Here is a 27,099-nt window from a genome sequence, read left to right as displayed (position 1 = left end):
ACAGGGAGAACTAATGTGCGTGACTCACATTGGTCCATGGTATGGGGCAGTGGAGTCCAGCTCCCGATTCATTTTATTCATTTAACTAACTTTTTAAAACTCTATAAGTCTGCAGATGCCCATTAAATGGGTTTAAAATTAATAAACAATTAATGAATGGAAAAACTCTACAAGATGGTATATAGTATTATTTTTTCTGGTAGGAGTTGCCTTTATCTGGTAGTTATCCTTTCCATACATCCCCTGCCCCTGTCCTAGTTTGTCACCCATAAGATATGACCAAGAAGTCTGAAAAACCTTTGTGATAGCTGCCAGCATGACAAGACACAACAGTGTGTAGTGAGCAGTTGACATAGTTTAATCAGTAAATATTTGCAGCTTGTAAGGTAAAGGTACATTGTTAGAAGTGAGCCATACAGTCTGAAGGCAGACTATCTAACATGATTTAGGAATGTATTGTATAGGAAGCTGGGTTCTTTTCAAAGGGCTTAGCATAACTTTTCTAGGTAGACACTGATTTAGAATTATTGACACAGACACCTTTTTGGAGGCATGAAACATGCCTTTTAGGAATTACCTTTTCAGCACAGAAACCTAGATCATATGGCAACAAAAATGCACAGCGTTGACTAAAATGAGAACAAAGCCCAAACACAACTGGATGTTGGTGTCTTTGATTTACAGAGCGGACCATGAACAATGAGATCAAAGATAAAGCGGTCACAAATGCTGATCCTCTTGAAAAGGTAGGAAATTATTATTATAAATGTGTAGATGCGAGTAAGATGATCTGAGAAAACCATGAACTAAAAAAAGGAGAGAGAGAAGCTTAGCAGGAGAATGCTGATGCTAGAGGAGAAGGGATTATTCAGACATCCCCTGACCAGCTCCAACTGGAGAGAAAGGAGTTAATTTCACCAGCCGCTCAAGCAAAACTTCCAGGCTCCATGCTCCTCTCTAGACAGTGTGGCTTGGCAACGTCACGAACACCTGCTGACCATACAGCCATGTAGAACTAATGCTGTCTTGAAGTGAGTTCAGAAAACCTGCCTATAATTGCTAACAGGACTCAGAAGAGTATAACCTAACAATAAAAATATTTAGATTATGTTGCCCATGAAAAAAAAGTCAAAGGCATACTCTTTCTGGCAGCAGTTCTCTTAAAGTGTTGCCATATGGATTTATACATATGCAGATTTCCCCAATTAGATGGAGTGCATGCTGGTTAGTTGATGGAGTCCAAGAGGGCTCCATTTGGACTTAAACAAATTAAGGCTGAAATTGGATTCCTATGATTTTTTTAGAAACCCAAGAAGATGACTGTGGAAGCAGAGTTAGAGGACATAAAGAAAATGCAGCAACGCAATCTAATGGACTGGAGTTTTACTGAACATTTTAAGCCAGAAGTTCTGCTTCAGGTATTAATGGTCTGTGAGTCTCTGGAAGATGGTCAGATGGGCCTGGAGAGGCATGGTGTGATTTAGAACAGTTCACTTCCAGGTCACTCTCAGATCTAGTTCAGATCAATACTCCCATTTACTTCACCTATAAAGTGAGTTTAATCCCAGATTGAGCTTTGCATGCCCAAAATAGTTTAAAATATACTTTCTAAAAGGATGTTTTTTATAAAGTCTTTTAAGGAAAAAAAAAAATATATGCATGACTGTTGCACATTTTTTTTTAAAAAAAACATAGTAATAAAAGTAAGACATTGGGAAGCAACCTTATTTTCCCCCATATTGCCTGTCAATTCTCTTCAGTTTTCGCAACATTTCCAAGTATTTTCTGATACAATTAACAGGTCAATGGAAGTTGTGATAGCTAACATTTACTGAGCACTTACCATATGCTAGTCAATGATTAATATGTATTATTAGCTTATTTAATCTCTTCAGTAATCCTGTGAAGTAGAAACTATTTAAATAGTAGGAAACTGAGGCACCTTGACCAACAGTAACTTTTGTCCAAGGTCACATGGCTGATGAGTGAGAGAAGCAAGATACGAGCCCAAGAAATCCAGCCCCAGAACTTGTGCCCTTAACCACTATGCAAAATAATGAGTAACGCTAAAATGAGCTTTTTGTTGCTTTTACGTTTTATGCAAAAACCTGTACTCTTTTGTTTTATCTTTTTAATTTCAATTTTACTTTTATCAAAGTTTTACATCCACATTTTTTTAACATCTTTATTGGAGTATAATTGCTTTACAATGGTGTGTTACTTTCTGCTTTATAACAAAGTGAATCAGCTATACATATACATATATCCCCATATCTCCTCCCTCTTGAGCCTCCCTCCCACCCTCCCTATCCCACCCTTCTGTGTGGTCACAAAGCACCAAGCTGATCTCCCTGTGCTATGCAGCTGCTTCCCACTAGCTATCTGTTTTACATTTGGTAGTGTATATATGTCCATGCCACTCTCTCGCGTCGTCCCAGCTTACCCATCCCCCTCCCCATGTCCTCAAATCCATTCTCTACGTCTGTGTCTTTATTCCTGTCCTGACCCTAGGTTCTTCAGAACCTTTTTTTTTTTTTTTTAGATTCCATATATATGTGTTAGCATACGGTATTTGTTTTTCTCTTTCTGACTTACTTCACTCTGTATGACAGACTCTAGGCCCATCCACCTCACTACAAATAACTCAATTTCATTTCTTTTTATGGCTGAGTAATATTCCATTGTATATCTATGCTACATCTCCTTTATCCATTCATCTGTTGATGGACATTTAGGTTGCTTCCATGTCCTGGCTATTGTAAATAGTGCTGCAGTGAACATTGTGGTACATGACTCTTTTCAAATTATGGTTTTCTCAGGGTATATGCCCAGTAGTGGGGTTGCTGGATTGTATGGTAGTTCTATTTTTAGTTTTTTAAGGAACCTCCATACTGTTCTCCATAATCATCCACATATTTTTAAAGCCAAAAAATTGTATAAAGAGTCTTACGAAAAATAACAGCTCCCACCCACTCCCATGCCAGAATTCCCAGAGGTAAAAATCTTCCAGGTATTTACCTGTTTCTTTTGTTACTTAATTGTCTCTCAGTAACAAGTATATTTAGTCTTAGTTTTAGTTTGGGGCATCATCATCAATTAACTCCTTCTTGAGAAGACAGCTTGCCCACCCCCCATATAACACACACTCAGACACATACACACACACACACACATGTGCACATACATTCATTCATACACTCCTACACTCACAGCAGCATTTCTCCTTGCCATTCTCCAACACTGTTAACTATATCATAATTTTTGGTTAGATTTCAAGATTTACCTTATTTCAATTATATAAAAACTATTCACAACTGAACTGTATAGTATTCTATGATTACATTTCCTTTTCATTTGTTTAGTTTGTTATTCATTTATCATTACTACCCCCCAAATTCTCTACCAAAGAGTAAATCTCCTTTCAATCCATTCAAACCTAACAGGTATTCTATCAATTTTGTTGTCTAAGCAATGCCTTTCCTGTGTGCTCTCAACCTCTGCTTGCCCTCTACTTGTCTTCTGGGTTCACAGGGTCACACATGAATAGGAATTTTGCCCAAGGAGGGACCAGGAACTGAGTCTCACCCATAACTGATTTTGAAGATATTTAGGTAAAATTTGGGCCTTAGAGTTGATGCTGGAAAGGGTTAAAACTTTGAGGGATATTGGGATTGGGTGAATATATTTTACATATCGGGAGGATATGAATTTGAGAGGCCACAGTGTGGATTGTTATGTGTTGAACAGTGTCCCCGAAAAGAATTTTTAGAATCCTTACACCAGGACCTAAAAGTGTTACCTTATTTGGAATTAGGGTGTCTAAAAGATGTAATCAAGTTAGGATGAGGGCATTATGGTGAGCTCTAATCAAATATGACTGACATCCTTGTAAGAAGAAGAAAATACCAAGTAAAGACAAAGACACACAGGGAGAATATTTTGTGACCAGAGAGGCAGAGATTAGAATGAGGCAGATGCAAGCCAAAATACACCAAGGATTGATGGCCACTGCCAGAAGCTACAAAGCAGCAAAGAAAATTCTACCAGTTTTCAGAGAAAGCCTGCTGCACAGCTGTGGTCCTGCGATCTCCCTTCACTATCATGGCCACATCCTTTGCCTCTATTTCCAGTTAGATACTCTGTCCTCTGAATCCCATGTTGTCCTCTCTCTTGGGTTACTCTTTTTGTTGGGGACCGTCTCTTCAAGTTGCTTCCATAAATTTTTGAGGCATTGGATGTTTGAAAGTATCTTAATTCTATCCTTACATTTGACTGCCAGTTTGGCTTTACATAAAATGCTAAGTTAAAGGGTACTTTCCTGGGCTTCCCTGGTGGCGCAGTGGTTGAGAGTCCGCCTGCTGATGCAGGGGACACAGGTTCGCGCCCTGGTCCAAGAAGATCCCACATGCCTTGGAGAGGCTAGGCCCGAGAACCATGGCCGCTGAGCCTGTGCATCCAGAGCCTGTGCTCCGCAACGGGAGAGGCCACAACAGTAAGAGGCCCGCATACCGCAAAAAAAAAAAAAAAAGTATTTCCCTTTGACATTTTGAAGGCATTCTTCAATAGTCTTTTAGCTTTCCAGATTGTCCTTGAGAAAAAAGAATGAAATTCTGATTCCTGATCACTTTAGTCTGTTTTTTTTTTTTCTTCTCTCTGTAAGGTTTTTAAGATTTTCTCTTTGTTCCAGTGTTCTAGATTTCCTGTTGATGTGCCTTGGTATGTGGTTCTATTCCTCATATTGTACTGGGGAGCCCAGTATAATCCAGAGACTCCTGTCTTTATATTCTGGGAAATGTTATACAATCATCACTCTAAGTCATCTCCCCTCTGTTTTCTTTAGTCTTTCTTCCTGAAACTCCTATTATTCTGGTGTTGGACTTCCTGGACTGAACTTCCAGTTTCTTTACCTTTTCCCTCCTAGTTTACAACACCTTTTCTTCTTATTCTGGAAATATGGCTCTGCTTTCATTCAATTTTTCTATTGGGTCTTCTGTGTCTGTTGTTATAATGTTAATTTCTTTAAGTTCTATTTATAATTAAAAATTACCTTTATAGAGCACACTGTTCACATTCCCTGGTACCATATCTTCTTTTATCTCTATGAGGATATTAAAGTCCTTTGAAGTCATAGTGTCTTCTCCCTGCATTGTCTCTTTTCCTCAAATTTTTTTTAACTTTTTGCTTTTTGGGGGAGAGGAGGGGAGATCTTCATTGTTCATATTGGAGAATAATATCTAGTGGTATTTGCCTCTTTGTTCATATTAATGAGACACTAAAAATATGATAGGAAGTGCTACCTGAGGTCAGGGTAGAGGGAAGTTGTCAACAACTGGACTTCGTTGTTGGGTAATTTGGCTGGGGGTTTTCTTGGGAGACCCATCAGTATTAAAGTATTAGTTCTGTACTCTTGGGCCATTTAGAGTCTCCAGGAAAAAAAGAAAAATCTAATATCCTGTCTTCAAGATATAACTTACCAGTCAGGGTTTTAGGAGCTGAGTGATAGAGGGAAAGAGTTTAAGGTGTCTTCCCACTCAGCTTCCAGATCTGCGTTGTCCAATGTGGTAATCACTAGTCACATGTAGCTTCTGAGTACTTGAAATGTTGCGAGTTAAAGTGAGATGGGTTATAATTAGGCTATACACTACATAAGTATAGCTATATAAATGCTGTGCACACCAGATTTTTAAGGATTTAGTTGAAAAAGAAGGTGATACATTTCATTAGCAATTTTTACATTGATTACATATTGAAATGATAATATATTTTTGACATATTAGGTTAAATAAAACATACAGTTATAATTTTACCTCTTTAAAAATATGGCTACTATAAAATATGGCTACTATAAAATTTTATATTACACACATGGCTCACATTTGTGGCTTACCTTATATTTCTCTTGGACCATGCCAATTTAGACTTTTACAGAATTCTCTTTTTTCTGTGGTATAGGTCTCCTTCAGTGGTGCCTAGGGTCCCTCTTCTTAGAATCCACAGGGTCACCTTGTGTTGGTAATAAATCTCCCTTCTGCTGAGGTGGGAGACGGACAGTCCCCCGGCTGCTCAGGACTGTTGAGGCTTCTTAAAAGACTTCCTATTTTCAATGCCACTTTCACTCCACTTTCAGAGGTACCTCACTCTGCCATTTCTTAAGCCTTTCTGTATTTCTGCACACAGATAAAGTTCCGTCTGGTCTCTCTTAAAACTACTCTTAGGATTTGGCTTTCCATGTTCTGCTAAATCTGTTACCACTTATCCTTCTGCTTTCTACCTTCTAAAATGCTGTTGCCTTTGTCTCCTCTTCTGTGGCCTTCAACTTTGTGATATTAAAACTCAAAATTTTTACAGTTCCTTTACTGAGGGGTTAGGGAGTACATGTGTTTAATCTTCCATTTTTAACTGGAAGTTCACTTCAGACTATTTTGATTTAGCTCTGTCCTTCCCACTCCATGAAGCTTCACTTTTCAAGGTCACACATAATTGTCCTGCCAAACCTAAATGAACACTTATCTCTGTTCATCTTCCTTGACCTTTTCATCAACAAAGCTGATCCATTCCCTGTGATACACTCTTCGCTCTTGGTTTCCAAGACACCATACTGGATTCCTCCTCAGTGCTCCATTTGGAATTTTGTCTAATACTTCTCCTCCACCTAACATCTAAATATTGAAGTGCCTCAAGTCTCAGTCCTGAATTGTCTTCTTTCCTCTGTAAACATTCTTTTAATGATTTCATCTATTATATATGTCTAACCCTAATGACTCATAGAATTTTATCTTCCAAATTATCTCTATCTTGAGCTCCATATTACTGTCCCTACCTCTAAATTCCACTTGAATTTCTGATAGGCCTCTTAAATATTTAGTGTCCCACATGAAGCAGATAATTTTCCCACCTAAGCATGTTTCTCCCCTCATCCATCTCAGAAAATGTCACCATCAAGCCAAAAGGCTAAGAGTCATTCCTTACTTCAGCTTTTCCTTTGTCCTGCATGTCTGATCCATCAAGTTTTGAGGGTATAACCTCCAAATATATCTTCAAGCTCTTCACCATCTCCACTGCTCCTACTTTAATTCAAGTACCATCCTCTCCATCTACTGTAATATCCTCCTAGTCATCAGCCTGCTCCACTCTTGGTCCATGCCAATCCCTTCTGTCCATATCAGATGTTCCATCAATTTCATCTTCTTAGACACACATCTCTGAACTCCAGAATTCTCTAGAAAAATCTTAATCAGATTTTGGAGAAAAATCTTACCTATCTTGTTCATTTTGTTTTTCTAGAACCTACATGGTGTCTGGCACATAGTAGGTCTTCATTTTTAATGAGAAAAGTAGTTAATGAGAACAACAATATTAATGCAGAAAAATAGGTAAAAGCCAAGTGTTTAAAATTTATTTTATTGGAGTATAGTTGATTTACAGTGCTGTGGCCAAGTTTTTAAAAAGGACAGGAAATACATTGTATGAAAGCTTATCAAATATTAAGAACAGCTACAGCTCTGAGAAACTTAGTGCTATTAGCAAACAAAATGCAGTAATTTATTAAAAAAAAGAAAACATAATGTACAATTTGAATTTTCACAGGAATGTAAGGTTGAACACTAGAATATCTATTAATAAAATTTAACACTTTAACAGATTAAAGAATAAAAAAGAACACCTAAATTGATGCAGAAAAATCATTTGATATGATTTAATAGTCACTAATGATTAAGAACTCAGAGCAAACTAGTAACAGGAGGAACTTTTCTAACCTAATAAGGAGTATTAGGTTACATAAACCCTACAGCAAACAAAACAAAAAACAAAAACATACTTAATAGATGTCTACCCCAGCAGTCAAAGTAAATGTGGAAACACAAAGATTGTGGAGCTCTCTAATACAAGGAAGAATACAGGTTCATCAGAAATAAAAATATTTGTTTTTTGGACTTAAAATATGAAAGGAATTTGCCAAAAAAAGTAAAGTAATGGATAGCACCCCACATAGCAAAATTTTTTAAATGCAAAAACATTTACCACATGTGTGTTTCTTGTATTGGCTCTCAGGGAACAGATGTAAAAATTTAAATGCCACTTCATAAAGACACTCATAGAGGGGACTAGATTGGGGAAGTACATATATTATTTTAGTTATGCTACCAGTGTAAAATTGAAAGCAAAAGTAAAACAGTCCTTTCCTGACATAATGTGCAATTCCATGCCTTCAGATCATCTGAAAGGTAGAGAACAGAAAGCTGCCACCACCAAATTGATATAGACAAGAAAAACAAAACCCCACAGCTGTCTAATTGCTTTCCCTATGCATATATTTCTTTATGTTGATTGGCATAAGGAAAAGGCAACAGGACAGCGAGCTGCCTACTCTGCCCCTCTGTTTGTGGCTGCAGTTGCAATGCTGAAGATAGAATGTTTTGGAAAGGGCCAGGGATAGAAGTCATGTAGAAACAATATCAGGAGGACCGCTCACAGCATGTCTCTGTACTACAGCGTGGTGTAGTGGAGAGCACTGTGTGGAGTGTGAAATGTGACATGTAGAGTCGAAAGACTGGTATGAGCCCTGGCACCAGAACTTAGGGACTCCATATTCTTGGACGAGTATCTTATCCCCTCTTGGCCACAACTGATGCTGAAAAATGCAGCTTTTAATATTTTGAAATGGAAAAAATAATCATACCTATTTATCTGGGGCTTTTATGATGACAAAATGAGATGATCTATATGAAGGCATGGAAAACGTTAAATAAAAAACTCCTAGACTTAATTATTATCTCCCAGCGTTAATGAAGAACACTTGAGCAAATGCCTCTATGCCTTTAGCCTAGGATTTGTTTTTCTTTAAAAGTTGCTAAAATGCTCCTGAAAACGTCTGCCATCTATGGTCTCACCTTGACTAACATCATGGAGATAAGTGGAGAAAAAGAAGGGGGCAGAGAAATGCCCTAGCAGGAGACCCTTCTCTTGGGATAAAAAGACACAACAATGGATTTGTTTTGATTTTCAGGTTCTTCAAGAAGCCAATCAGCAATACAAGTGTATTGATTCTTATTACCACACCCAAGATAATGCTTTACTGTTGGTCTTTCATAATCCAATGAATTTGCAACGTCTGCACTGTGAACATTGGAACATTGCTCTTCACTCTAATGTTGGATTCAGGTAACCAACTTAGATAGTTTGGTTAGTTAGTTGTCTTAGCTTAGTTTGCTAGTTACCTAGTTTTTAGTTCTTATAGCCTAAGCTGGGTGGTTAAACTTGATAAAAACATTTGTGTGATACTATAGATTCAATTCAGCTCACCAAGTTGAATGTGTGTGCCAGGCACTGTGATAGGCATTGAAACTATCTCCCCAAGGAAGACAGATGTCATTCCCTATCCCATTGAATCTAGTGGGGATATTACTAAATTACATTTGATTCATTTAGACTCCAATAAAACAGCCTCTGAAAGATTTAAAGTAGGAAGTACAAAACATGACATTCTGCATGCTGGTTTGTGGTAACTCCACTTGATCTAGGGAAGACTCAAAAGTAGGGCAGCTGAGTGGCACATGCAGTCAGGTTCCCAGCAAACTGAGGCCTCTAGGAATCAGCGATTTTTTTTTTCTTCCCAGATCCTCATTCCATTGCTAACTTAAAATTTTGCTTTCTCTCCTTATTAATAATGAGGACTTTTCATTATTTTTCAATACTGGTTAATGTATATTCAGTATTTATTATTTGTATAGAATTGTTTTAGTCCTAAGGGATACAGAAAGATAGGACGAACATGGTCCTGTAGAATAATTGGGGAAATAGGTTGTGTGCATACATGGGAACACACATTTTAAAGTCATGAGATGATTTTTCAAAATTAAGGCACGCAACAGATGTACCAAGCTAATATCTTAAACTGTGCTTTTCTTTGTTTTGTTTCTCATTCCAGTAATTATATTTTTCATTTCTTTGCCGACTAGGACTTCCAATACAATTTTGAGAACATCCTTGTCTTGTTCTAGGTTTTGAATATTCATCTATTAAGTATGTTTTTGCTTTTGTTTTTCTGCTGTAGAGTTTATGTAAATACTCCTTATTAGGTTAGAAAAGTTCCTCCTGTTACTAGTTTGCTCTGAGTTCTTAATCATAAGTAACTATTAAATTATATCAAATGATTTTTCTACATCAATTTAGGTGTTCTTTTTTATTCGTTAAAGTGCTAAATTTTATTAATCGATATCCTAGTGTTCAACCTTATTCCTGTGAAAATCCAATTTGTCCATTATGTTATCTTTCTTTATAAATTACTGCATTAGGTTTGCTAATAGATTATTTACAATATTTGGACCTGTATTCGTGGATAAGACTCAGCTATAATTTTCCTTTCTTTAAACGTTCTTGTCTGGCTTTCGTATTGGGATTTTATTAGCCTCGTAAATTAATGGGTGGATGTTCTCCTTTTTCATTTCTATTTTTTGATTTTCTGAATGAGTTTGTGCAAGACTAAGGTATATGTTCCTTTGGCATATGGTAAAACTTCCAAATAAGAATATCTGGACTTGGGATGATGTTTAATTACTGATACAACTTCTGTCATGGTTATTAGACTCTTTGGGATTTCTATTTATTTATTTATTTACTTATTTATTTATTTTAACATCATTATTGGAGTATAGTTGCTTTACAATGGTGTGTTAGTTTCTGCTTTATAACAAAGTGAATCAGCTATACATATACATATATCCCCATATCTCCTCCCTTTGGCGTCTCCCTTCCACACTCCCTACCCCACCCCTCTAGGTGGTCACAAAGCACCGAGCTGATCTCCCTGTGCTATGCAGCTGCTTCCCACTAGCTATCTATTTTACATTTGGTAGTGTATATATGTCAATGCCACTCTCTCACTTCGTCTCAGCTTACCCTTCCCCCTCCCTGTGTCCTCAAGTCCATTATCTACATTTGAGTTTTTGTTCCTGTCCTGCCTCTACGTTCTTCAGAACCTCTTTATTTTTTTAGATTCCATATATATGTGTTAGCATACGGTATTTGTTTTTCTCTTTCTGACTTACTTCACTCTGTAGGACTGACTCTAGGTCCATCCACCTCACTACAAATAACTCAATTTTGTTTCTTTTTATGGCTGAGTAATATTCCATTGTATATATGTGCCATATCTTCTTTATCCATTCAGCTCTCGATGAACACTTAGCTTGCTTCCATGTCCTGGCTATTGTAAATAGTGCTGCAATGAACATTACGGTCCATTTCTCTTTTTGAATTATGGTTTTCTCAGGGTGTATGTCCAGTAGTGGGATTGCTGGGTTGTATGGTAGTTCTATTTTTAGTTTTTTAAGGAACCTCCATACTGTTCTCCATAGTGGCTGTATCAATTTACATTCCCACCAACAATGCAAGAGGGTTCCCTTTTCTCCACACCCTCTCCAGCATTTACTGCTTGTAGATTTTTTGATGATGGCCATTCTGACTGGTATAAGGTGATACCTCATTATAGTTCTGATTTTCATTTCTCTGATGATTAGTGATGTTGAGCATCCTTTCATGTACTTGTTGGCAATCTGTATATCTTCTATGAAGAAATGTCTATTTAGGTCTTCTGCCCATTTTTGGATTGGGTTGTTTGTTTTTTTCATATTGAGCTGCATGAGCTGCTTGTAAATTTTGGAGATTAATCCTTTTGTCAGTTGCTTCATTTGCACATATTTTCTCCCATTCTGAGGGTTGTCTTTTCATCTTGTTTCTGGTTTCCTTTGCTGTGCAAAAGCTTTGAAGTTTCATAGGTCCCATTTGTTTATTTTTGTTTTTAGTTCCATTTCTCTAGGAGGTGGGTCAAAAAGGATCTTGCTGTGATTTATGTCATAGAGTGTTCTGCCTGTGTTTTCCTCTAAGAGTTTTATAGTGTCTGGCCTTACATTTAGGTCTTTAATCCATTTTGAGTTGGCTTTTGTGTATGGTGTTAGCGAGTGTTCTAATTTCATTCTTTTACATGTAGCTGTCCAGTTTTCCCAGCACCACTTATTGAATAGGCTGTCTTTTCTTCATTGTATATTCTTGCCTCCTTTATCAAACATAAGGTGACTGTATGTGCATGGGTTTCTCTCATGGGTTTCTAGCCTGTTCCATTGATCTATATTTGTTTTTGTGCCAGTACCATACTGTCTTGATTACTGCAGCCTTGTAGTACAGCCTGAAGTCTGGGAGCCTGATTCCTCCAGCTCCATTTTACTTTCTCAAGATTGCTTTGGCTCTTCAGGGTCTTTTGTGTCTCCAAGCAAATTGTGATATTTTTTCTTCTAGTTCTGTGAAAAATGCCATTGATAGTTTGATAGGGATTGCATTGACTCTGTAGATTGCTTTGGGTAGTATAGTCATTTTCACAATGTTGATTCTTCCAATCCAAGAACATGGTATATCTCTCCATCTGTTTGTATCATCTTTACTTTCTTTCATCAGTGTCTTATAGTTTTCTGCTATAGGTATTTTGTCTCCTTAGGTAGGTTTATTCCTAGGTATTTTGTTCTTTTTGTTGCAGTGGTACATGGGAGCATTTGCTTAATTTCTCTTTCAGATTTTTCATCATTAGTGTATACGAATGCAAGAGATTTCTGTGCATTAATTTTGTACCCTGCTACTTTACCATATTCATTGCTTAGCTCTAGTAGTTTTCTGGTAGCATCTTTAAGATGCTGTATGTATAGTATCATGTCCTCTGCAAACAGTGACAGCTTATTTCTTTTCCAATTTGGATTCCTTTTATTTCATTTTCTTCTCTGATTCCTGTGGCTAAAACTTCCAAACTATGAATAATACTGGTGAGAGTGAGCAACCTTGTTCCTAATCTTAGTGGACATGGTTTCAGTTTTTTACCATTGAGAACAATGTTGGCTGTGGGTTTGTCATATATGGCCTTTATTATGTTGATGTAAGTTCCCTCTATGACTACTTTCTGGAGAGTTTTTTTTATCATAAATGGGTGTTGAATTTTGTTGAAAGCTTTTTCTGCATCTATTGAGATTATTATATGGTTTTCGTCTTTCAATTTGTTAACATGGTGTATCACATTGATTGATTTGCATATATTAAAGAATTCTTGCATTCCTCGGACAAACCCCACTTGATCATCGTGTATGATCCTTTTAATGTGCAGCTGGATTCTGTTTGCTAGTATTTTGTTGAGGATTTTTCCATCTATGTTCAAGAGTGATATTGGCTTGTAGTTTTCTTTTTTTGTAACGTCTTTGTCTGGTTTTGGTATCAGGGTGATGGTGATCTTGTAGAATGAGTTTGGGAGTGTTCCTCCTTCTGCTATATTTTGGAAGAGTTTGAGAAGGATAGGTGTTAGCTCTTCTCTAAATATTTGATAGAATTCGCCTGCGAGGCCATCTGGTCCTGAGCTTTTGTTTGTTAGAAGATTTTTAATCACAGTTTCAGTGCTTCTGATCAGTCTGTTTATATTTTCTATTTCTTCCTGGTTCAGTCTCAGAAGGTTGTGCTTTTCTAAGAATTGGTCCATTTCTTCCAGGTTGTCCATTTTATTGCCATATAGGTGCATGTAGTAATCTCTCATGATCCTTTGTATTTCTGCAGTGTCAGTTGTTACTTCTCCTTTTTCATTTCTAATTCTGTCGATTCTTCCTCTTTTTCTTGATAAGTCTGGTAATGGTTTATCAATTTTGTTTATCTTCTCAAAGAACGAGCTTTTAGTTTTATTGATCTTTGTTATTGTTTTCTTCATCTCTTTTTCATTTATTTCTGATCTGATAGTTATGATTTCTTTCCTTCTGCTAAGTTTAGGGTTTTTTTGTTCTTCTCTCTCTAATTACTTTAGGTGTAAGTTTAGGTTGTTTATTTGAGGTGTTTCTTGTTTCTTGAGGTAGTATTGTATTGCTATAAACTTCCCTTTTAGAACTGCTTTTGCTGCACCCCATAGGTTTTGGGTCATCATGTTTTCATTGTCCTTTGTTCCTAGGTATTTTTTGAGTTCATCTTTGATTTCTTCAGTGATCTCCTGCTTATTTTGTTTAGCCTCCATGTGTTTGTATTTTTTACATTTTTTTTCCTGTAATTGATATCTAGTCTCATAGCGTTGTGGTCGGAAAAGATATGTGATATGATTTCAGTTTTCATAAATTTACCAAGCCTTGATTTGTGACCCAAGGTATGATCTATCCTGGAGAATGGTCCATGAGCTCTTGAGAGGAAAGTGTGTTTTGTTGTTTTTGGATGTAATGTCCTATAAATATCAATTAAGTCCATCTAGTTTAAGGTGTCATTTAAAGCTTGTGTTTCCTTATTTATTTTCATTTTGGTTGATCTGTCCATTGGTGAAAGTGGGGTGTTAAAGTCCCCTACTATGATTGTGCTACTGTCAACTTCCTCTTTTATGGCTGTTAGCATTTGCCTTATGTATTGAGGTGCTGCTATGTTGGGTGCATAAATATTTAAAACTGTTATATCTTCTTCTTGGATTGATCCCTTGATCATTATGTAGTGTCCTTCTTTGTCTCTTGTAATAGTCCTTATGTTAAAGTGTATTTTGTCTGATATGAGAATTGCTAGTCCACCTTTCTTTTGATTTCCATTTGCATGGAATATCTTTTTCCATCCCCTCACTTTCAGTCTATATGTTTCATTAGGTCTGAAGTGGGTCTCTTGTAGACAGCATATATACAGGTCTTGTTTTTGTATCCATTCAGCCAGTCTGTGTCTTTTGGTTGGTGCATTTAATCCATTTACATTTAAGGTAATTATCAATATGTATGTTCCTAATACCATTTTCATACTTGTTTTGTTTTGTTTATGTAGGACTTTTCCTTCTCTTGTGATTCCCGCCTAGAGAAGTTCCTTTAGCATTTGTTGTAAAGCTGGTTTGGTGGTGCTGAATTCTCTTAGGTTTTGCTTGTCTGAAAAGGTTTTAATTTCTCCGTGCAATCTGAATGAGATCCTTGCTGGGTAGAGTCATCTTGGTTGTTGGTTTTTCCCTTTCATCACTTTAAATATGTCCTGCCACTCCCTTCTGACTTGCAGAATTTCTGCTGTAAGATCAGCTCTTAACCTTATGAGGATTCCTTTGTATGTTATTTGTTGTTTTTCCCTTGCTGCTTTTAATATTTTTTCTTTGTATTTAAATTTTGATCATTTGATTAATATGTGTCTTGGCATGTTTCTCCTTGTATTTATCCTGTATGGGACTCTCTGCACTTCCTGGACTTGATTGACTATTTCCTTTCCCATATTAAGGAAGTTTTTAACTATGGTCTCTTCAAATATTTTCTCAGTCCCTTTCTTTTTCTTTTCTTCTTCTTCTGGGACCCTTATAATTTGAATGTTGGTGCATTTAATGTTGTCCCAGAGGTCTCTGAGACTGTCCTCAATTCTTTTCATTCTTTTTTCTTTATTCTGCTCTGTGGCAGTTATTTCCACTCTTCTATCTTCCAGGTCACTTATCTGTTCTTCTGCCTCAGTTATTCTGCTATTGATTCCTTCTGAGAAATTTTGATTTCATTTATTGTGGTGTTCATCATTGTTTGTTTGCTCTTTAGTTCTTCTAGGTCCTTGTTAAATGGTTCTTGTATTTTCTCCATTCTATTTCCAAGATTTTGTATCATCTTTACTCTCATTACTCTGAATTCTTTTTCAGGTAGACTGCCTATCTCCTGTTCATTTGTTTGATCTGGTGGGTTTTTACCTTGCTCCTTCATCTGCTGTGTATTTCTCTGTCTTCTCATTTTTCTTAACTTACTGTGTTTGGGGCCTCCTTTTTGCAGGCTGCATGTTTGTAGTTCCTGTTGTTTTTGGTGTCTGACCCCAGTGGCTAAGGTTGGTTCAGTGGGTTGTGTAGGCTTCGTTGTGGAGGGGACTAGTGCCTGTGTTCTGGTGGATGAGGTTGAATCTTGTCTTTTTGGTGGGCAGGACCACATCTGGTGGTGTGTTTTGGGGTGTCTGTGAACTCAGTATGATTTTAGGAGGCGTCTCTGCTAATGGGTGGGGTTCCCATCTTGCTAGTTGTTTGGCATGGGATGTCCAACACTGGAGTTTGCTGGTCGTTGATTGGAGCTGGGTCTTAGCATTGAGACGGAGATCACTGGGAGAGCTCTCGCTGATTGGTATTATGTGGAGCCAGGAGGCCTCTGGTGGACCAATGTCCTGAACTTGGCTCTCACACCTCAGAGGGTCAGGCCTGACACCCGGTCGGAGCACCAAGACCCTGTGAGCCACACGGCTGGAGTGCCTTCAGAGTTGGAGATGCTGGCCTGCAGTGTCTCTCCTTCTGTGCTGCACATTAGAATCACCTGCTTCTTCCTTGTTTTGCCCCAAAGGTAGTGTTCCACAGAGAAAAACAATAGCCTTGAAAACAGTCACAGCTCTGAGATGGCTTTTTTCCTTTGTGCTTAGTCGGGTTTCCCTTGCTCACAGGGAGCCACGTGCAGAGGTATTGCATCCGGCTCTTCCGACCAGAGTTCCTAGTGCGGAATGGCTGCCACCAACACTTCAGCTCAGGCGAGCCATGTGCAGAAGTGAGGCAAAGGACGCTGCATCCAAGATGGCAGCCAGGGACCGTGTCTTACCATTAAATTTATAAACACACATTTTTACTTCAGGATTAATCCCTTTCCTTCCTTTTGTTAGATTCAATTTTCTTAGCTCATTCTTAGCATGTGATTTTTAAAAGTCATACATTCTATTTATATTCTTCTAGAAGTTACACTTATCCTTTTAAATCACATATTTAAACCTTTTTATATAATAGCTAGGGTTAAAGAATATTAATATCATTTCACAGGAAATGTTAAAATCTTTAACATATTTTCACTTACTCCCAACAAATCTCCTACCTCTGATTTAGAAATTGCCTAAAAATTTTATTTCCAATTGTAAAGTAATATTTTTTTAGTCATAAATAAGTGGCATAAATAGTTGCCTACATTTAATTGTAAATTTTATTATTTCTTAACTCTTACTTATATCCCATGTTGTCTTGGATGTTTTTTCTTAACGCAGCTGGAAGACATTTGTGAGTAATTCTTTCAGAAAGTATCTGTGGGTGGCAAATTTCCTGAATCATTGCATGCTGAAATATTCCTTATTTTGTTATCTCATTTGAAATATATATATCCGTGTTCTCTCATCACAGATCAGTAGTAATGATTCTGGGTTTTGTTTGAAATGCAGACTTATTGAAAGGTCCTGAGCATAAGAGAGACATGATATGACTTAAGGATGAAACAGATCTTCCTACTTGCTCTCTCTAGAATAGACTACAAGGGGTCGAAGGTAGGAACAAGGAGACTTGTTGGGAGTCTATGGAAGCAATCCTAGCAAACGGTGGTAGTGACAGACCAGGACGGTAGTGGTAAAGGGAGTGAGAAGTGATCAGATTCTGAATGTATTTTAAATATGTTTTAAAAAATCATTTGGATTTCCTGACAGATTGGAAGAAGAACATGAGAAACAAGAGTAGTCAAAGATAACTTCAGGGTATTTGACCTATTCAACTCAACCTGATGACAAGTGCAGACTTGCCATCAGCTAAGAGGTCAAAGGGCTTGATGAGCAGTTTGGAGTGGAAGATCAGGAGTTTGATTTGGGGCATGTTGAGTTTGAGATATCTTTTACCTTCCAAATAAAGATGTTGTGTAACCATAATTCATAGTCTACAATTTTCAGTTTATTTCTTTCTCTTTTTTTAGGCAAATAAGGTATTTTATTATTAAATTTTTTTATTATTTTTAACTTAATTTTTATTGGAGTATAGTTGCTTTACCATGTTTTGTTAGTTTCTGTTGTACAGCAAAATGAATCAGCTATACCTATACATACATCCCCTCTTTTTTGGATTTCCTTCCCATTTAGGTCACCACAGTGCATTAAGTAGAGTTCCCTGTGCTATATAGTATGTTCTCATTAGTTGTCTATTTTATACCTAGTATCAATAGTGTATATGTGTCAATCCCAATCTCCCAGATCCTCCCACCCCACCCCTTTCTCCCTTGGTATCCATACATTTGTTCTCTATGTCTGTGTCTCTATTTCTGCTTTGCAAATAAGATCATCTATACCATTTTTCTAAAGTCCATATATATGCATCAATATATGATATTTGTTTTTCTCTTTCTGACTTACTTTGGTCTGTATGACACTCTCTAGGTCTATCAACATCTCTATAAGTGACCAGTTTTGTTCCTTTTTATGGCTGAGTAATATTCCATTGTATATATGTACCACATCTTCTTCATCCATTTCTCTGTTGATGGACATTTAGGTTGCTTCCATGTCCTAGCTATTGTAAATAGTGCTGCAGTGAACACTGGGGTACATGTGTCTTTTCAAAGTATGGTTTTCTCTGGATATATGCCCAGGAATGGGATTGCTGGATGATATGGTTACTCTATTTTTAGTTTTTTAAGGAAACTCCATACTGTTCCCCATAGTGGCTGTACCAATTTACATTCCCACAAACAGTGCCGGAGAGTTCCCTTTTTTCCACACCCTCTCCAGCATTTATTATTTGTAGACTTTTTGAAGATGGTCATTCTGACTGGTATGAGGTGAAACCTAATTGTAGTTTTGATTTGCATTTCTCTAGTAATTAACAACATTGAGCATTTTTTTCATGTGCCTATTGGCCATCTGTATGTCTTCATTGGAGAATGACTATTTAGATTTTCTGTGCATTTTTTGATTGGGTTGTTTGTTTGTTTTTTTTATTGAGCTGTATGTGTTGTTTGTATATTTTGGAACTCAATCCCTTCTCTATCACATAGTTTGCAAATATTTTCTCCCATTCCGTAGGTTATCTTTTCATTTTGTTTATGGTTTCCTTTGTTGTGCAAAAGCTTTTAAGTTTAATTAGGAGGCATTTGTTTATTTTTGTTTTTATCTCCATTATTCTAGGAGACAGATCCAAAAAAATATTGCTGCAGTTTATATCAAAGAGTGTTCTGCCTATGTTTTCCGCTAAGCTTTTTATAGTGTCTGACCTTACATTTAGGTCTTTAATCCATTTTGAGTTTATTTTTGTGTATGGTGTTAGGGACTGTTCTAATTTCATTCTTTTACATGTAACTGTCCAGTTTTCCCAGCACCACTTATTGAAGAGACTATCTTTTCTCCATTGTTTCGTATATTCTTGCCTCCTTTGCCGTAGATTTTAATTGCCCATAAGTGTGTGGGTTTATTTCTGGGCTTTCTATCCTGTTCCATTGGTCTATGTTTCTGTTTTTTGTGCCAGTACCATACAGTTTTGATTATTGTGGTTTTGTAGTATAGTCTGAGTCTGTAGTATAGATTCCTCCAGCTCCATTCTTCTTTTTCACGATTGCTTTGGCTATTCAGGGTCTTTTGTATTTCCATACAAATTTTGAAAATTTTGTTCTAGTTCTGTGAAAAATGCCATTGGACGTTTGATAGGGGTTGCATTGGATCTATAGATAGCCTTGTTTAGTATGGTCATTTTAACCATATTGATTCTTCCAATCCAAGAACACAGTATATCTTTCCATCTGTTTGTGTCCTCTTCAGTTTCTTTCATCAGTGTCTTATAGTTTTTGGAGTATAGGTTTTTTGCCTCCTTAGATAGGTTTATTCCTAGGTATTTTATTCTTTTTGATGCAATATTAAGTGGGATTGTTTACTTAATTTCTCTTTCTGCTATTTCATTTTTAGTGTGTAGAAGTGCAACAGATTTCTGTGTATTAATTTTGTATCCTACAACTTTACCAAATTAACTGATGAGGTCTAGTAGTTTTATGGTAGTATATTTAGGATTTTCTATGTATAGTACCATGTCATGTGCAAACCATGACAGTTTTACTACTTCTTTTCCAATTTGCATTTCTTTTCTTTAAAAGAGATCAAGAATTAAAGAAAATAATGAAGCAACTTGAGTATAGAATTCATCTAGCTTTATTTTTTCAAAACTTTTATCCTCACTTTCATACAATTTGACAGTAACTAATCTTTATTGTCAAACCTAAATATTTTAACTTTTTTCCCTAGCAACAACTTTCTTTGGACATTCATATATTATAAGTGTACATAACATTTAGTTAAAATAATTACAATAATCTGTATAAATAGAATAAATGGATTTGGGAGCAAATATTACTGAATCCTGGTAAGCAATAAGATTCTGATGTATACATAAATGCACAAGCAGCTTAGGGTGTAGTATTTAGGATGTGGGTATTCAAGGGCCAGTAAGTTTTATAGCAAGAGTGCAGTGTTTCAGTTAGTACAGTGAGTCACTTAGCTGGTAGTCAATTAAGATAGTACCTATTGTGCTATAAAATTGCCCTAAAAAGAGATTTTGCCATATTACTCTCCAATTAGTAGCATTGAGAATGACTGTTTCTCCAAACCGTCATCAACTCTTGGTATTATCAAGCATTTTAATCTTTGGTTTGGATGGAAATTTAATTTTATACATCTTTAATCATGAAGGAAGCTGAACAATTTTCAAATGTTTATTGGATATTTATATATGACTACTTTGTACAAAATATATTCTAGGATATATTGCTATTACATTTGTTACATGGGCAATTTAGAATCAGTTCATTTTTTTAAATTTCATTTGCACAATCAGTGTCTTAAGCACTTGTTGACTTTAACTAATATTAGCTCAATTGTCACCTGCTGTTCTTTGCCTTTTTTTTAGGAATTATTTGGAACTTGTTGCAAAATCCATTCAAGATTGGATCATAAAAGAAGAAACTGTATATCAGGAAGCTAAAATGGCTGAGGAAATCAGTAGGACCAAGAATGAGCTGGAAATAAAATCTTCTGCTGGTACCAAAATTTCTTCTACTAGCAAAATTTATTCTATTAAAAAAATCTAAAAATAAGTAACCAGTTGAACTTATACATAAGTCCAAAGACATTCTATTTATTAATTTAATCAAGACAGTGAACATTTCAGGATTAAAAAGAGTTATCCACAAAATTTCTGAGACTCTTCACTTTCCCTAAAAAATAGAATAGCTGCATTCTAAATATGATGAAAATATTTGTTGTATATTGATTGATACTTGTCTTATATTGACCATACTTCCTGCCAGATCTGAAAGATTCAATCTATTCAGATCCAGTGTGATGCTGAGAAATGCCAAATGTCTTTATTTTGCTGGGATTGATAGGTTCACCTATCTAAGTTTTGTTGGCAATATGTGAGGTAGATTCAGAGTCAGTATGTCTCCGTAAGAATCATTATGGCTTCCAAAGTGAGATTAAAACAAGACCTTCCTTAGAAGAGTAAACAAAATAGTCCCGAGACTAACTGGGAGTTAGAATTTAAAAATGAAGGAAAAACGGATTATTGGGGGCCTGTGACATGGACTCTACAGGATGTTGGATCAATAGATATTTTCATTTTTGTTGTTGTCAATTTTCTTGGCTTTGATGCTGTCAGTCAGAGAGAAGAGGGTGAGAAAAAGAGGAAGCATACTTGATAAATAAGTGAAATGTTGAGGTAATTCATCTGGAAAGTAAAGATATTTCACTGGGTTCGTACAAAGGAAATGAGCTCTGTGTGAATAATACTCATTGTTTCTGATAACCAAGTTGAGAGTGATTTCCTATAAAGAAGCAAAACTATATAATTTCCAAAGTTTTTGCAACCACTATAAACTACCAAAGCCAATTTGCTTGGCTTGATTCTAAAATAAAACTCGGAAAACCAAGTCAAAGATGAAGCATTCACCTTTCACCAAAATGGTTACATAATCCATCCGTCAACTCAGCCTTCCTCCTGATGGGGTACAGCAGGACAGCACTAGGTAATTGGAATACTCGATGGGACTATCTAAAAAGACAGGTAGGGCTGCCCTCTCGCAATCGTGTCCAGGCCATACTTTACTGTTAGTAGCAAAAATTGTGGGTTGACTGCCTTTTCTTTATTCTGCTTCTGAGCAGAACCAAAAGCTTAATAATTATCTGGGTGTCTATGGACCAAATTCAGAAAATGGTTTATTTGGAATTGGGATTGGAATACACCTGGTAGGTATTGCATTCAGTTTGAGGCCTCTCAAGCCAGGACAGATGTAAATCTTCACAACAGAATAACTATGATGGCAAGAGGAGGGCTTCAGTATAGAAAGAAAGGTTACATTTGTTCTGTGTGGTCTTAAGGGGTTAAATTAGGATTAATTAGGTTAAAACTCTAGTGAGAGAGAGTCCAGTTCCCTAAAAGCTTCAAAATCTCAACACTTTGAGAATGGAATATACTGCCTCCACAGATGGTGAGTTGTTCATCCCTAAAAGAGCTCAGTTCCACTTCAGATGTCTACTCTAGAGATGGCAAAAAAAGAATTCAGAGATGAGTGAATGGGGATCCCCTACAACCCAGACGCTTGGTCCTTCGATGAAACCTTATTTTAGAGAGTTTTACTAAGAAGTTTAATTTTCTCTGATTATAGGTAACAAAGAAATGAGCAAAACAGAGATATCAGATCAAGAAAAAGAAAAAGAAAAAGAGAAGGAAAAGATTCCTTTTATTTTAGAAGGCTCTCTCAAGGTAATCCAAGGAAAGACAAATGACACTGACAAATCACAAGGTCAAAGTTATTTTGTGCTAGTTTGTGTGGTATAACAGGAAATGATCTTTCTGCTAAACTTGAAATGACAGTCTCTCCACCAAGCTATTTCCTCCATCAGATGATAAGCCTTTAGGAAACTATGCCAAAATCCAGGGCAGTGCTTTGTTCATAGTTGGTAAACTCTCTGTATCTGCTGCAGGAAGTTGTTTTTGTTTGCATTTTTATTGGAATTTTTAGTTACAAAAGTAATACATGCTTTTATAAGAAGTCAAACTTAACCTGGCTGTCCTAAGACCCTAAAGTCAGAAATATTAATGATTTGGCATGTTCTATGCTTATACAAGCATGCATGCACAAATATAAGAGAGTATTCGTGTTTGGTTTTGGTTTAGGTTTGGTATGTTTCTTTTTAACTCTGCTACATGCTTTTTTCTCTTGGCAACATGTCATGAATATCACTTCCGGACAATATCTAGAGATCTAACTTATTTTCATAGCATTATATTAGTCTATGATTTGGATGTACCTTAATTTATTAAACAATTTCCTTAGTAATAAATACCACTTTTTTCTGTTTATACAGAAATATTTAACTTTTATGTAGTCAAATCAATCATCTTCGGCCAAAATTTAAAAGACACAATGCCAGATTTTGTCAAGGATGTGAAGTAAAGTAAATTCTCATACACTGCTGATTGAAGTATAAGTTGGTACTTCTACTTTGGAAAATTGGACATACATACTAAAGTTAAGCATATGATTTCTCTTTAACCAAATAGTTTCACTCCTAAGTATATACCTAATATACTCATGCATGCATGTGTTCACCAAGACACATGGACACAGTTTTCCTTGCAGCATTATTTTTAATTCTCCCAAACTGGAAACAATTCAAAGATTCATCAGTAGAATGCCTAGAATGGTTCATGTAATGAAATACTATGCAGCTCTGGAAATAAATGACATATAGCTACACACAGAAATATGGATGAATCTCACACACTTGTTAAGCAAAAGAAGAGAAAGTTAAAAGACTATATACCTTATGTAGGATTTTGTTTACATAAGTTTTTAAATAGGCAAAGTTAAACTAATGTATTAAAAATTAGGATGATATTTGCCTTTGGGGCAGTACAAGTGGATGGTAATTGAGGAGAAGCGTGAGGAGGGCTTCTGGGGAGCTGGAGGTCGTCTGTTTCTTGACCTGGTGGTAGTTTTACAGGAGCACTTACTTGGTGGTAGTTCATTCAGCTGTTCACTTAGGATTTGTGCTCTTTTTGTATGTACATTACAGCTTGTCAAAAAAAGCGTTTTAAAAATCTGTCATTTTTTTTTTTTTATGGTTTTAGGGCTTCTGTGTTTTTGGTTCCATCAGGTTGATTCCACCTTGAGTTTGTATGTTAATTTTCCTTTACTCTCTTAGAATATTTTCATAGATATCCTTTTTATATTCAGAGATCTAATCTATCTGAAATACATGTTTTGTAGCATAATGTAAGGGTCTTTTTCTCTGCCCAGATGGACTGTCATTTTACTAGTACTATTTAATTAAATGTAATATTAATCCCCACCCCTTAAACAAATTGGAATATTGATATGTCACATATTAGGTACCCATTTTTTAATCCATTTTTATAGATCCCTATAAAATGATAAGAGATGTCCTGAACTCTTCTGAACACTATAGTGTCTACTGAGTGTTTGTGTCCTTCAAAATTCACATGTTGAAAACCTAATCCCAATGTGATGGTATTTTAAACCATTTTTGAATGCTGTATTCTGTTTCAGTTAATTATTCTTATACAAGTACCATACTATTTTAATTACAGTAGCTTTGTTGTAAGCTTATAGACTGTGTAGGCAGGAGCTGATTTTCCCACCTCCATCAGTATGCAGTAACCCTCAAAAGAGCATTGGTTAAGACTGGTGAGCCTCCCTGGCTTCTTGGTATTAATGGTAAAGATAATTACATGGCAAATCTTTAAGTTTATTATTATTTGCTGCTTAATCTTAGTAAATTTTTAAAGTATCTGTTGGTATTGAAACTAATATCTATTGGGGTTTTTTTCCCTTTATTTAGGAGATATATTGAATTATGGAGATTGATTTAACAATATGAATAACCTTTGTATTTCTAAAACAAACTTCTCTTCAGCATTTCCTAAAGTTTAGTCCTTATCCCATGAAACCACATATGCCGTAATTGCCTAGGTATCTCTGGGGGGAGGAGAGACTTAAAATATACGTGTTTTCACTCCATTCTAACTGATCTTTGGGAATAGAACCTAGGAATTTTAATTTTTAGTTAAGCCCCTGGGTCCATCTTTATGTAAATTATTGATGAAAAATTATAGCACCATTTTTTTCATGGAATGTTATTATTTTAATATTTTAATTAATATTTTAATATTTAATTATTTTAATAAATAACTTACTCTGTTCTGATAGTATTTTATCTAGAATTTTTGTGTCTATGATGAATGAAATGATAGGCTTTTGTGTTGTTCTTAACAAGCATTACTATTAAGGTTACATTGGCTTCTTTTTTTGGGGGGGAGGTGCTGCACCTCACGGTATGTGGAACTTCCCTGAACAGGGATCGAACCCACGCCTCCTGTAGTGGAAGCATGGGATCTTGACCACCAAACCACCAGGGAAGCACCATGTGTTGGCTCTTTTTTTTAATTTAAGTATAGTTGATGTACAGTATTATATAAGTTACAGGTGTTCAATATAGTGATTCACAATTTTATAAAGACAGCAATGGCTATTACAAAGGCAGCACCTAATCAAAAGATTGTGAAGCCTGTGAAGGTTTCTGCACCCTGAGTTGGTGGAAAGCACTAAGTTGGCAGATGAGATTTTCAAATAAAGATATGACTATAACTAAAAAAAAAATCACTACATTTATAGTTGTTACAAAATATTGGCTATATTCCCTGTGTTGTACAATAGATCCGTGTAGTTTATTTTATACCTAATACTTTGTACCTCTTAATCTCCTTCCCCTATATTGCCCCTCCCCCTCCCTCTCCCCACTGGTAACTACTAATCTGTTCTCTATATCTGTGAGTCTGTTTCTTTTTTTTTATATTCACTAGTTTTTTTGTATTTTTTAGATTCTACATGTAAGTGATATCATAAAGTATTTGTCTTTCTCTGACTTATTTTATGTAGCATAATACCCTCCAAGTCTATCCATGTTGCTGCAAATGGCAAAATTTAATTCTTTTTATGGCTGAGTAGTATTCTATTGTGTACATATATATATATCAATCACATCTACTTTAGCTGTTCATCTGTTGATGGACACTTAAGTTGCTTCCATATCTTGGCTATTGTAAATAATGCTGCTATGAAATTGGGGTGCATGTTGGCTTTTAAAATGAATTAAGGAAGCACAGCAAGGTTACTGTATGCAAGATTAACATAGAAAAAGAAATCACTGGAGTTCCTATTCACCAGCAATAACTGATTAGAAAATGTAACATAAAACCAATATCATTCACAAGAGCAACAAAAACTATAAGGTGGCAAGAAAACTAAATTAATAAAAGATTTTTCTTTATGGAGAAAATTACAACATATTATTGAAGGACAATAAACACCTGAATAAGTGGGAAAATATACCATGGTCTGGACGAGAAGACTCAGTTTAGGATATGAAATATACTCATATACCTTTAAAAGTATATGCTCATACTTTCTTTTGTTTTGTTTGTTTATTTATTTATTTATTTATTTATGGCTGCGTTGGGTCTTCATTGCAACCTGCAGGCTTCTCTAGTTGCGGCGAGCAGGGGCTACTCTTCTTTGCGGTGTGCAGGCTTGTTGTTGCAGAGCAGGGCTCTAGGCATGCAGGCTTTAGCAATTGCGGCACATGGGCTCAGAAGTTGTGGCTCGCTGGCTCTAGAGCACAGGCTTAGTAGTTGTGGCGCACGGCCTTCGTTGCTCCACTGCACGTGGGATCTTCCCAGACCAGGAATCGAACCCGTGTCCCCTGCATTGGTAGGTGGATTCTTAACCACTGCGCCACCAGCAAAGTCCCGTGGGCTTTTTTTTAATTGGTACGTTTTTCATATCTGTGCCAGGCTGACCTCTTCTAGATCCTGAGTCAGGTCAGCGGGTTTAGGTTTTGTTAGTTACATCGGTTGATTTTGTTTTCTGCTGTGTTCGGTGCACACACTTGACAGCCATCCACTTCTGCTCAGAGGTAAAAGGGTATTCAGCTTTTCTGATATAATCCTGTTGAAGTCCCTCAAGACCCATCTTCACTACAAGAGCAATTAAGGCTCCTTCCGTTGGTTTCCCCATTAGAGTGTTGTTTCTAATTACAGCATCATTGCACACACAGCCCGCCTCAACAATTTTGCTAACAGATGGGTTATAGAATCCATGAACAACATCACCATCAACAATCACTTCCCCAAATGGATTGTAGCCAACTCCAGTAAGCTCAGCACGCAGGCCATCTGAAGTAAATATGTGGGTAACAGTCATTTCATTCTTCATCAGGATTCCAGTTTTATCTGAACAAATCATGTTACAGCAGCCCAGAGTTTCAACA

At 36.3% G+C, this 27,099-nt stretch overlaps 1 protein-coding gene across 1 annotated transcript in view; it reads left to right on the top strand.

Annotated features, from left to right (window-relative positions):
- The window catches only part of SPAG17 (sperm associated antigen 17), a 218,300-nt gene that overhangs the window by 94,685 nt on the left and 96,516 nt on the right, over positions 1 to 27,099 (top strand). The window contains 5 exon segments of the mRNA XM_027091011.1: positions 685 to 746; positions 1,305 to 1,418; positions 9,008 to 9,162; positions 20,657 to 20,850; positions 22,413 to 22,510. Of these exon segments, the coding sequence (XP_026946812.1) occupies positions 685 to 746; positions 1,305 to 1,418; positions 9,008 to 9,162; positions 20,657 to 20,850; positions 22,413 to 22,510 (623 nt within the window).

Source organism: Aethalodelphis obliquidens, unplaced genomic scaffold (genome assembly GCF_003676395.1).
Source record: "Aethalodelphis obliquidens isolate GAN/ISIS:26980383/991018 unplaced genomic scaffold, ASM367639v1 scaffold70, whole genome shotgun sequence".
Taxonomy (NCBI): domain Eukaryota; kingdom Metazoa; phylum Chordata; class Mammalia; order Artiodactyla; family Delphinidae; genus Aethalodelphis; species Aethalodelphis obliquidens.
Note: the sequence above shows the minus strand (reverse complement) of the source record. Positions and strands in the feature narration are given on the sequence as shown.